The sequence below is a fragment of the Balaenoptera ricei genome, chromosome 1 (genome assembly GCF_028023285.1).
Source record: "Balaenoptera ricei isolate mBalRic1 chromosome 1, mBalRic1.hap2, whole genome shotgun sequence".
Taxonomy (NCBI): domain Eukaryota; kingdom Metazoa; phylum Chordata; class Mammalia; order Artiodactyla; family Balaenopteridae; genus Balaenoptera; species Balaenoptera ricei.
Genome location: NC_082639.1, coordinates 117223059 through 117236344, shown reverse-complemented (window position 1 = coordinate 117236344; position 13286 = coordinate 117223059). Strand labels below are relative to the sequence as shown.

Sequence of the window (13286 nt, the reverse complement as noted above, 5' to 3'; positions counted from 1 at the left end):
TACCCCACTAAAATCTAACATAGCTTCCAGTATGAGTTACTAAGATTTCATTTATTTTGGTATTTTACTGCATCTTTAATCTGAGAGGAAAGCTGTACAGTCTCAGTTCTCCTGAAATTAGTAATATGTAAATACTAAAACATTACAGGCAAGAAGAGAGCCACTCTTGAAACAGCTGACCTTGCATATTATTATTAGTTCAGAATTGTTAGGATGACTTGCCTTTGCCTCCAAAAAAGTATAATTGGACCTGCATCTGCTCAATATGGAACATGGTATTTAGCATGTAGGAATCTGTTGATTCCTGCCTCTAATTTGGTATTGTCTTTCTTTTTTCCTCTTGCAGTGTGTTAACGGGGCACAATCATTATGTGATGTGTGCTCAGTTCCACCCCTCAGAAGACCTGGTTGTATCAGCCAGCCTGGACCAGACTGTGCGCGTTTGGGATATTTCTGGTGAGCTGCCCAAGTTCAGGGGACAACCTAGTGGTGTCTGGCGCAAAACTGCAATTGCTTAAAATAGTGAGGGTAGTTGGCTTAGAACAGGAAAACTGAGAATATTCTGTTCTCATATAATAGTGTCTTTGATTTTGAGGGTATTAAATCTGCTTTGATGGTTCTTCATGTTAGAGGTATTCTAAGAAAAGTGGCTGCTCTAGAAAATTTATTTTAATTTGAAGAAAATTTCACCTTTTAGTTAGTTCAGTTTTAGGGAGTATTTGATTAAGAATCAAGCTTTCCACTAAAATAAAAAAAAAAATCTTTGACAAAAATGAATTTTGGGAGTAGATTAGTGCAGGGAATCAGGGCTCTTGGATCCTGTGGCTTCATTCAGAAACAGGAAAATCCTGCTATTATATATCTTCTAGTGTAAGGAGCATGAGGGTTGGAGGAGGGATTTTCACGTCCAGAAAGCCTTTTAACTGACAGACTTCTAGGATGAAAAATAACTTGTAGATTTTGGATAGTTGTGATAATCCCTCCTTTCACAGTTTGTATACAGTGTCTTGATTTTGGGATAAGGATTTAAATTTTTAGTGCTTTATAGAGGAGAACTGAGAATTTAAATGCAGAGGAAGGACTGTACCTATGAGATTGACATGCTGGAAAAATGGAAGTGCTTTGTTGAGAAATGGAATAGGGAAATGAAATTCTAAATGCTGTGGTTCTCTGCCCAGTTAAATTTACTTGTCACTTCCTGAATTGTTTCTAGTTGTTTGTTGCCTTAGAAATTCTTAGAGATTGGATTCTCTGAAATGTCTGTGACTAGACCACAGCACACTGTTTTCATTCTGTAAAAGGAAGGACTCCTCATAGGTCCTTGCCTAGTTCTTTGTGGTAGTAAAGAAAGCTGATAACTTTTCCCAACTCCCTTGTGGCATGGTGGGCTGGGGCAGTATGATACTTGCTGTTTTAAAAAGCAAGTTAGTCAATTTGGATTCCTGGGTGCAGCATTTGAAATGTTATAATAGCTGGTGCTTAAGATTCATGTAGTATAGAGACAAGCCAAGGGGAAGATGAGGACAGTTGGAAGTAGAACCTCTGCTGTGTTCTACATTCTACAGTAGAATCATGCTGTGTCTGCAGTTTCAAAGGTTCAGAATTAGAAGGGAGTGGTATAAACAAGATAACAAGATTGTCTTGGAGATAGGGCAATTGTCCTCTCTTCTGCTAGGGCTTTTGCCATTGCAGTTTTTCGTCAGACTGGCTAGGCTTTTTGAAGTACACCCAGATGTGACCAGCCATGCCAGCAGAAGGTGTTAGGCACAGGCACTGTGAGCCTGTGTCCTCTCCTCACTGCTAGTACCAGGGAGCTTACTCTTCACTCCCGCAGTAACCTAGCTGTGGCTTTCCATGGTTTTTCACATGCACGCATTGAAAGCACCCTCTCTGTCTCAGGATATGGGAGCCTGATGGGGTTCGATCCCAGGTCATGCTGTTCCAGCTAATCAGGGGCAATTACTTAGAATAGCCTTTCCCAACTGGGGATCTGTGAGAGAATTATGTGCTACTCAAATACTTTGAGTGACTGTTTTCTCAGTTCTTCTAAGAATGGTATACAAGTAATGCCATTCTAGATCATAGAGAAGTTAATTTGTTACATGCATAAACTGGTGCTTTGGCCACTGGGGCTTAATTCTTTCGTAGTGCATCGGGTTGGAGGGGGCTTATACTGCTCCACTCTTAAGAGTACTGTTTATGCCACCTGATTCTGGCAGAGCAGGTTCCCTGTGGCCTAGCTAAAGCAATTTGGGGCACTTAGGTGAATGGATTCTCTTTGGTCATCATGAAATGCCCAAGGCAAGAAATCCTTTTCTTCACTTTTGTAGGAAAACATATTTGCATCAGAATCAAAGGCCCTAAATCAGAGAAGAGAGGGAGAGGGTCTGACGCCATTTTGGTTTATGCTTGCTCTTGAATGTGTAAAGTGCATGAATTACTATATAATAACATTACAATTGCTATACTTAGTATATGTGATACTGAAATTTTGTACTAATGTTACTAATGTTAATTCTCTCTTTACCGTTTCTAAGTGTTTTTCTGTACTCACAATTCTCTTGATTTCCAGTAACCCCTTAACCAGAGTGGAAGGAGAGATGCTTTGGTATTTAACCAAGTGGAAGGAGCTTTTGGGTTAGACTTACGCATTCTTTCCTTTTCTGGAAGTCAGCATACTCTTTTTAGCAGAGTTATTTTGCCTGGGTTCAAATAAATCTGAACACAGGAAGAGAAATTAGCAGTCAGCTCTGTTAGGAACCAGAGTTAATATTTCCAGTGTTTCCAGGAGGGAAAAAGTTAGTTCTGAGTCAGAGAACAAAACCCCTCAAATTTAGAGGACTGGTGAAAATTCTAATCTTTCTGAGTGTCTCTCTTTGAAGGGGGACACTCTCTGAACTAAGTAAATGATAAGGAAACAGAGGTCTTTAAGGAAAACCTGTCTTCTTGATACCCCTTCTATTAGGATTAACCCACAGGGCTTAGCTTAACTTGATCTTTTTGTATTAGCCTGGCAAAAAATATTTGTTTAAAAGGGAATATATTTACCACCTAGATTTAAAAGATAGGTTACTTTTTTAGCTTGATCTTCCAAGTAAACTGACAGTGAAATTATTTTAATGTGCTTATACTTTTGCATGTCAAGCCCATGTAATTCAGTCTTAATCTTTGAAATGACTACTAAAAAAGTATTAATTTGCTGCCAAATCCTGTCCTCATCCCTCTCTTTTTACTACTTCCCCTGGTTCCCACTGGGAAGTGTGCGTCAAACTGGTCCATTCTGAGAGTGTCCTCCCCTCCCTCTGGATCTGAGTAGCTGCTGTAGAAATTTTCCATCTGTCGTTCAGTCCTAGTGAGTAGCTTGTCGAAGGCTCAAATATTTCTTCTCTAAGTATCTTTTCACTGCCTGTCACTATTCATCTGTCTGTTTTTGCTCTTCCCCTTTTCCTGGATCATTACAAGCAAGTGCAACAAAGGCTTCCATTCTGTCATACAGCTTTCCTTTTAATGTGTTTGTTGAAGCTTATTGGAGGTGAAGTTCCTCACAGCTGTCTGTCTTTGTATCTTCCTTTGAATCTGTTTCCTACGCCAGACTCATTAGAAAAAGTTGACAGATCCCATTAAAGGGATAAATGAAATAAGTGAAAGGAGGCATCCCTGTGATGATGTATTTATGAAGCCTTAGGAAAATGAATTTTTTTTAAAGCATTGGTTTTATTTCTTTCTACCTGTTGGCTAAATGCTTATCATGGACAGGGTACAAGATAATTAAAACTGTCATGTCCTTTTAGGCACTTGCTTCTCTGATGCTGATGTTTAGGTGCCATTGTACTAGAAGAGATACATTGTAATTTTAAAACAGTGAAGATAAATACAATCATTGAACTTAATATTTTGTATTTTCTTACAGGTGCCAAAATTTAGGCTTAAAACTACGTAGGTTTTATTTTAAGTGATAGCTTTTATTTCCCCCCTATTACAGATATTTGGTTTTTTTACTTTATAAGTGCCAGGTAGTTTCATCTTCCTCTCCCCCCAGCCCCCAAATACTCCAAAAGATAGGATTTTAGTCCAAATTCTATTTTCTCATCTGTAAGCTGGTATAATTATCCCTGCTTGCCCACCTCACAGCATCATTACCTAGATCAGCTTTGAAAACCACAAAGTGCTTTTCCACCTGTAAGGTAGTAGTGTTACTGTAATTTTGGTTCTGACTATAGCACAAAATATCAAATTTTAAAGACAGGTTGTGGTTGAGCCATAAGTGTGGGCCCTATACAAATAAGACTCTCCTTATCATGGTGTCTTTTTTGTTTTGTTTCGTTTTGTTTCTTCCTATCTATCTATCTATCTATTTATTTTTGGCTGCATTGGGTCTTTGTTGCTGCACGCGGGCTTTCTCTAGTTGCGGCGAGTGGGGGCTACTCTTTGTTGCGGTGCGTGGGTTTCTCATTGCAGTGGCTTCTCTTGTTGCAGGGCACGGGCTCTAGGCGCGCAGGCTTCAGTAGTTGTGGCACATGGGCTTAGTTTCTCTACAGCATGTGGGATCCTCCTGGACCAGGGGTCAAACCTGTGTCCCCTGCATTGGCAGGCGGATTCTTTTTTTTATTTTTAATTTTCTTTTAACATCTTTATTGGAGTATAATTACTTTACAATGTTGTGTCAGTTTCTACTATATAACAAAGTGAATCTGTTATATGTATACATATAGGCAGGTGGATTCTTAACCACTGCGCCACCAGGGAAGTCCTTTTCTGTTGTTTTTGAATTATGGGCTGATTTCTCCCTATAGTCTCCAAAAGTTTTAATGGCAAGATACATATATTCAGATCTATAACCAGTCTTTTGAGCAAGTGTTTAAAGGGATATGACAGTTTTAATCATTTTTGTCCCCTGTCCAAGAGTCAAGAAGAAGATATGAGTACACTTTTTGCACAATTTGTAGTTTTACAATATCATCCACCAAATAAGCTGTTTTATATTTGATAGTTTTAGTTTCCTTAACTCCTTTGGAACTTCCCCATGAGTTGCCTAGAAGCTTCTAGTTTGAGAAACACTGAGCTGTGGCCTCCCCAAATGAGTTTTCTTTAAAAATTTTTTGAGATGATAGAAGAAAAGTTGCTATAGATTTCATAAAGTTGAAAGTAGAAATTGAATGTTTACCATTTGAGGCCACATTTCAAAAATATTGAAGAATGGAAATGGGTGTTATCTCAAGTAGACAGCTCTTGAGATGAGGTTTGTTGAAGAAATTAGCTATGTCAGAAGTTTGGATTGTCCTCCTCTGGGAAGAAGTCCCAGTAATGGGTCTGTTAAGGGAGCAGAAGAGAAGATAGTGAATGTACTTCACTATTTTGAACTTTTTTGTTTGTTTGTTTGTTTTGGCTGCACCGCACGGCATGTGGGGGATCTTAGTTCCCCAATCAGGGATTGAACCCACACCCCCTGCAGTGGGAGCGTGGAGTCTTAACCACTGGACCGCCAGGGAAGTCCCTCGAACAGTTTTAGAAAGAGATAGATAGGAGCTCTTGCATCTTTCTTTAGTCTCTCTAAATTTCTTTTTCCCTTCTTTTTCCTTAATGTTAGTCTATCACTGTACCTTTCTGCATTTCTGTCACTGTGCTCTTTTTGGTAACATTATGTTTACATTTTTCATCCCACTCCTTACCCCTTCAAAGGTCTAAGGAAAAAAAACTTGTCCCCTGGTGCAGTGGAGTCGGATGTGAGAGGAATAACTGGGGTTGATCTGTTTGGAACTACGGATGCAGTGGTGAAGCATGTACTGGAGGTACTTATCACTATAGCTAGTGGCTAGATGTGGGCTCTTCTCCAGGGAAACAGTGACAATATGCCGTTCATTTATTCATTCCTTCAACAAAGACTTATGCAGGGTTTACTGAGTGCCAGGCACTGTTTGAGGCACTGAAAATAGAATAGTGGGTGAACCAACAGAGAAATGAAGCTTATGTGCTACCTGAGGGAGAGTCATGTTACCTTATAAACATGAAAGCTGGCACAGGTTCCATCACCGTCCCAAAGCAGAGCCCATTGTCAAGCCTCTTGAAGGGGAAGGGGAGGATGATAAATCAAAGTTACTGAGAACCAACCATGTGTAAATAACTTGCATGCATGGTGGGAAAATAGAAAAGCATAAGGGAAACAAACTAGATGTTTTAAAAATATCTAATCCTTACCGCTATCTACTGGTAGAGATATTATTAACCTCATTTTGCAGATGAAAAAATTGAGATTTACAGAAATTAAGTGGTTTACCAAAGTCTACACATGTCTAGTAAATTGAAGAACTAGGCTTTGAACTTGGATCTATCTGACTCCAAACCGAGGTGCTTTTCACCGCAGAATGGTACCTCTCAAAAATACTGCTAATTTGAAACTACCTTATCTGTGATTCTGTTATGATACAGAGTGTAAACTTATAAATAGGGTAAAAGATATCTTAAAATCAGCAGTTCTTAAACTTTTTGGTCTGAGGACCTTTTTATACTCTTAAAACTTATTTAGGACCCCGGAGAGTTTTTGTTTATGTGCATTATATCTGTCAATTTTTATCGTATTTGAAATTAAAACCAAGAACTCTTAAAACATGGACTATATAAGGATAAAGTCTATTAGCCATCAAAGCAGTGACGTCATCACATGTCATGTAACCTCTGGAAAACTCTACAGTCATGAGAGAATAAGAGTAAAAGGGGCAAATAACATTTTAGTAGTATTATGAAGATCGTTTTTGACCCTGCAGATTTCCTGAAAGGTTCTTGGAGCTCATCTAAGAGTTTCTTGAGCACACTTTGAGAATTTCTTCATTAAGTTATAAAATTGGTCTTTATTCTTGAAATGCTAATAACTAGTTGGAGAAATAAAATATAAGTAGACAAGTAACAAAACAAGGTAGTATATCCCAAATGCAAATGAAACTGAATTTGGGAGTAGAAGAATTTGGGAATTCCCATGAGAATTGGGAATAATATTAGATAGATTGATGTAGTAATTCTCATGGTCAAATCTTAGAGCAGCAGTCCCTTGAGTCTTTTCACATGAAGAGTAAAAATCAGAGACATCGTTTATAACCACTAGCATGGTCCATTGGTTTGGTTTGAGTAACAGATATAAAGAACGACTTTTTTAGTTTAGAAGAACCACCTTTTTTTGTACAGGGTCATGATCGTGGAGTTAACTGGGCTGCCTTCCACCCCACTATGCCCCTCATTGTATCTGGGGCAGATGACCGTCAAGTGAAGATCTGGCGCATGAACGGTGAGTGAACCAGTGACAGTATCACCATACCTAAAATATTGGCTGATGGCCAACAAGGTGAAGTAGCCAGGTTTTCCAGACTTAGTGACCCATTTTCCTACCTTAGGTTGTTAGGCTAATAATCCTGGGAGCATGACAATTGCCTTATTCCCTTTTTTTCCTTTGATGGCATCCTGATTTTGAGGAGTATGAACATAATTAAAAATAAGAATTCATTTATTCAACAAATACTTATTGAGTACCTACTTTGTACTAACCATTGTTCAGGGTTCTGAAGATAACAGTGGTGACTGAACCAGATTACATTCCTGCCTTATGAAGATTCCATTTACTCTATAGTGGCAGCTAGTGACAGAGCAGGGTAAGGAGATAAAGAATGACAGAGAAGAGGTGTTATAATTGATAGGGGGGTGAGAATGAAATAACAAATACGTAAAGATTCAGAGTCTTGGGCTTCCCTGGTGGCGCAGTGGTTGAGAATCTGCCTGCCAATGCAGGGGACACGGGTTCGAGCCCTGGTCTGGGAAGATCCCACATGCCGCGGAGCGGCTGGGCCCGTGAGCCACAATTACTGAGCCTGCGCGTCTGGAGCCTGTGCTCCGCAACGAGAGGCCGCGATAGTGAGAGGCCCGTGCACCGCGATGAAGAGTGGCCCCCGCTTGCCACAACTAGAGAAAGCCCTCGCACAGAAACGAAGACCCAACACAGCCATAAATAAATGAATGAATGAATGAATGAATGAATGAATAAATAAATAATAAAAATTAAAAAAAAAAAGATTCAGAGTCTTAAATGAAGAAAATTGCCCTATTAGAAAGGAGTTGGTAACTTTACATTTTGTAGTAGTACCTAGCATTTGGTTAGTGGATGTCATAATTTGAAATCCCAAACTTAAAGTAGTAGGGAGTTGTGGTGACCTAATTCTTTTTTGTTCTTCAGAATCAAAGGCATGGGAAGTTGATACCTGCCGGGGCCATTACAACAATGTATCTTGTGCTGTCTTCCACCCTCGCCAAGAGTTGATCCTCAGCAATTCTGAAGACAAGAGTATCCGAGTCTGGGACATGTCTAAGCGGTAAGGGGGTTACAATGGTGTGTGACCAAACCCAGGGGAAAGCCCCTTTCTCTCTCTTACTCTCTCTCTTTTTAAAAATTAGATTAGAACACTTTTTGTTTCTCATCATCCTCAGCATGTAGAAAATCAAATTATATATTATGAAAATGTGAAGGGACCTAGTGTTAGCCAACATTTACAAATCTTCCATGAAATAGAAATTTCTGTGTATGTTCTTTTTCTCCTCTAAATTTAAGCAGGTTCTTCTGTAGCTATAGAAATAAGAAATATTAAATGAAAACAGTACAGTAGAAAATTATGATGAGTGGGGGAAGTTGTAATATCAAAATAGTAGAGTCAGTTTGAAGTCCTCTTTTTTTTTTTTTTGGTCATGCTGCACGTGGCATGTGGGATCTTAATTCCCAGACCAGGAATCGAACCCAAATCCCCTGCACTGGAAGTTTGGAATCTTAACCACTGGACCACCAGGGAAGTCCCTGAAGTCCTCTCTCTGTTTCTTGGTAGAATTTATCATGACTGTCTTTATTTAGAATATGCAGTTCACTGTCCTTGATTTAGCTTTTTAATCAGTGTGCTGGCCTACCACTTAATGCTCTTGTATGTGATAGGCTGAAGTTTCCTTGGAAATTAATATTTTTCTTTGTGTACCTTTTACTTTCCTAGGACTGGGGTTCAGACCTTCCGCAGGGACCATGATCGTTTCTGGGTCCTAGCTGCCCACCCTAACCTTAACCTCTTTGCAGCAGGTAAAGGCCATTTCTTCTCTTTTTTCCTTTGGTTCAAAGTTTATAAGACTTGAGAGTGATTCTCCATTAGCTTTGTCTCCAGCAAGTATATAGTAGGATGACAAGGAAAAATAGAAGTCTGAGAGCCACCTAGTTGAAGCTTTTCTCCTTTTTAACTCCCTTACCTTCTTGGTATAGTGTTCTTTATCCACCAAAATTCATTTAATAATAAAGCCCAATCTCTCCCTTTTTTTTTTTTTTTCTTTTGTCCATGCCACACGGCTTGTGGGATCTTTGTTCCCTAACCAGGGATTGAACCTGGGCCCTTGTCGGTGAGAGAACTGAGTCCTAACCACTGGACCTCCAGGAAATTCCCCTAAAGCCCATTCTCTTTGATTAGTTCCTAGGAGACTTAGAGGCTAATGCTGGACACTTGAGGTTCCTAGACTGAGGAGCTAGAAGCTGAGTTTTATTCATTCATTTAGCAAATACATACTGAGTATCAACCCTAGTCTGGGTGCTGGTATTCTAGCAGTGCATAAAACAATGTCTCTTACTTTATAGAACTTTTTTTGAGTTATAATTAACTTAAAATATTTTATTAGTTTCACAACATAGTGATTTGATTTTTTTTTTTCTTTTATAAATTTATTTACTTATTTATATTTGGCTGCGTTGGGTCTTCACTGCTGCGTGCGGGTTTTCTCTAGTTGTGGCGAGCGGGGGCTACTCTTGGTTGTGGTGCGCGGGCTTCTCATTGCCGTGGCTTCCTTTGTTGTGGAGCACAGGCTCCAGGAGCGCAGGCTTCAGTAGTTGTGGCACACGGGCTCAGTAGTTGAGCTTGCAGGCTCTAGAGCGCAGGCTCAGTAGCTGTGGCACACGGGCTTAGTTGCTCCGCGGCATGTGGGATCTTCCCGGACCAGGGCTAAAACCTGTGTCCCCTGCATTGGCAGGCGGATTCTTAACCACTGTGCCACCAGGGAAGTGCCGATTTTTTTTTTTTTTAATTTTAATTTTATTTTTTTGTCTTTGGCTGTGTTGGGTCTTCGTTGCTGCACGCGGGCTTTCTCTAGTTGCTACAAGCGGGGCCTGGTCTTCATTGTGATGTGTGGGCTTCTCGTTGCAGTGGCTTCTCTTGTTGCGGAGCACGGGCTGTAGGTGCATGGGCTTCAGTAGTTGTGGCTCATGGACTCTAGAGCGCAGGCTCAGTAGTTGGGACGCACGGGCTTAGTTGCTCCACGGTATGTGGGATCTTCCCGGACCAGGGCTCGAACCAATGTGTCCCCTGCATTGGTAGGCAGATTCTTAGCCACTGCGCCACCAGGGAAGCCCGATTTGATATTTTTATACATAATGAAATGATCACTACAATAAGACCAGTTACTGTCTGTCACCATACAATGTTCTTACAATATTATTGACTATATTCCCTATGTGTACATTACATCTTCATGACTTATTTATTTTATACCTATTTTCTACCTGGAAGTTTGTACCTCTTAATCCCATTCACCTATTTCATCTGCCCCCCTACCTCTCCCTTCTGGCAACCACCGTTTGTTCTCTGTATCAAAAAGTCTGTTTCTATTTTGTTTTGTTTGTACATTTGTTTTTTAAATTCCACATGTAAGTGAAATCATACAGTATTTATTTTTCTCTGACTTATTTTGCTTAGCATAAATAATACCCTCCATGTCCATCCATGCTGTTGCAAATGCAAGATTTCATTCTTTCTTATGGCTGAGTAATATTTCATTGTATATGTATACAACATCTTCTCTATCCATTCATCTATTGATGGACACTTAGGTTACTTCCATATCTTGGCTGTTGTAAATAGTGCTTCAATGAACATTGGGGTACATATATCTTTTTGAATTAGTGTTTTTGTTTTCTTTTGATAAATACCCAGGAGTGGGATTGCTGGATCATATATGGTAGTTCTATTTTTAATTTTTTTGAAGAACCTCCATATTGTTTTCCATAGTGGCTGCAACAATTTAAATTCCCGCTAACGGTGCACAAGGGTTCCCTTTTCTCCAAAGCCATGTCAACACTTGTTTCTTGTCTTTTTGATAATAGCCATTCTGTTAGATGTGAGGTGGTATCTCATGGTTTTGATTTGCATTACTCTGATGATTAGTGACGAGAACCTTTTCATGTGCCTGTTGGCTATCTATATGTCTTCTTTGGAAAAATATCTTTTTGGGTATTCTGCTTATTTTTAAGTTGGCTTATTTGATTTTTGATATTGAGTTGTATGAGTTCTTTATGATTTTTTTTTTTTTGGCCACACCACATGGCATGCGGGATCTTAGTTCCCCGACCAGGGATCGAACCTGGGCCCCCTGCAGTGGAAGTGTGGTGTGTTAACCACTGGACCACCAGAGAAGTCCCAGTTGTATGAGTTCTTCAGATTTTGGATATCAACCCCTTATTGGATATATTGTTTGCAAATATGTTCTCTCATTCAGTAGGTTGCCTTTTTGTTTTGTTGGTGGTATCCTTTGCTGTACAAAAGCTTTTTAGTTTGATGTAGTCCCATGTGTTTATTGTTGTTTCCCTTGCCTGAGGAGACATACCCAAAAAAATATTGCTAAGACTGATGTCAAAGAGGTTACTGCCTACACTTTCTTCTAGGAGTTTTATGGTTTTAGGTCTTACATTTAAGTCTTTAATCCATTTTGCATTTATTTTTGTACATGGTTTAAGAAAGTGGTTCAGTTTGATTCTTTTATATGTAGCTATCCAGTTTTCCCAACACCATTTATTGAAGAGACTGCCTTTTCCCTATTGTATATTTTTGCCTCTTTTGTCATAGATTAATTGACCATGTGAGCATGAATTTATTTCTGGGCTCTCTATTCTGTTCCATTGATCTATGTGTCTGTTTTTGTGCAGTATCATACTGTTTTGATTACTATAGATTTCTAATATAGTTTCCAGTCTGGGAGCATGATACCTCCAGTTTTGTTCTTCTTTCTAAAGATTGCCATGGTGATATGGCAACTTTTGTGGTTCCATACAAATCTTAGGAGTATTTGTCTAGTTCTATGAAAAATACCATTGGTATTTTGATAGGGATTGCACCGAATCTGTAGGTTCCTTTGGGTAATATGGACATTTTAAAAATATTGATTCTTCCAGTCCATGAGCATGGTATATCTTTCCATTTATTTGTGTTGTCTTCAATTTCTTTCATCAATATCTTATAGTTTTCAGAATACAGGTCTTTTACCTCCTTGGTTAAATTTATTCCTAGGTTTTTTATTCTTTTTTGATGTAATTGTAAATGGGATTGTTTTCTTCATTTCTCTTTCTGATATTGCAACAGATTTCTGTATATTAATTTTGTTTCCTCCAATTTTACTGAATTAATTTATTAGTTCTAATAGTTTTTTTGTGGAATCTTTTGGGCTTTCTATATATAGTATCTTGTCATCTGTAAATAGTGACAGTTTTATTTCTTCTTTTGCAATTTAGATGCCTTTTCTTTTTCTTACCTAATTGCTGTGGCTAGGACTTCCAATACTATGTTGAATAGGAGTGACGAGAGTGGGTATCCTTTTCTTGTTCCTGATCCTAGTGGAAGAGCTTTCAGCTTTTCACCATTGAGTATGATGTTAGCTGTGTGTTTGTCATGTATGGCCTTTATTGTGTTGAGGTATTTTCCCTCCATACCCACTCTGCTGAGAGTTTTTATCATAAATGGATGTTAAATTTTGTCAAATGCTTTTTCTACATCTATCGATATGATCATATGATTTTTACCCTTCATTTTGTTAATGTGGTGTATCACATTGATTTATGGATGTTAAACCATCCTTGCATCCCTGGAATGAATTGTGCTTGATCATGGTGTATTATCCTTTTAGTGTATCATTGTATTTGGTTTGCTAGTATTTTGTTAAGGATTTTTGCATCTATGCTCATCAGGGATATTGGCCTATAATTTTTGGTTTCTTATGGTCTTTGCCTGGTTTTGGTATCAAGGTAGTGCTCTCCTCATTAAATGAGTTTGGAAGTGTTTTTTCCTCTTCAATTTTTGGAATAATTTGAAAAGGATAGATATTAACTCTTCTTTAAATGTTGGTAGAATTTACCTTTGAAGCCATCTGGACCTGGACTTTTGTTTTTTGGGAGTTTGTTGATTACTGATTCAATTTTGTTAGTAATTGATCTATTCAGGTTTTCTGTTTCTACATGACTC

The 13286-nt window shown here is 38.8% G+C and overlaps 1 protein-coding gene across 2 annotated transcripts in view; it reads left to right on the top strand.

The window, feature by feature from the left end:
- Positions 1-13286, top strand: part of COPA (COPI coat complex subunit alpha) — a 51171-nt gene that overhangs the window by 9727 nt on the left and 28158 nt on the right. For both annotated transcript variants that reach the window (XM_059934663.1, XM_059934670.1), the window contains exons 6-10: positions 347-456; positions 5680-5789; positions 7177-7276; positions 8216-8351; positions 9015-9097. In XM_059934663.1, coding sequence (XP_059790646.1) covers positions 347-456; positions 5680-5789; positions 7177-7276; positions 8216-8351; positions 9015-9097 — 539 coding nt within the window. The remainder of the gene's footprint in view (positions 1-346; positions 457-5679; positions 5790-7176; positions 7277-8215; positions 8352-9014; positions 9098-13286) is intronic.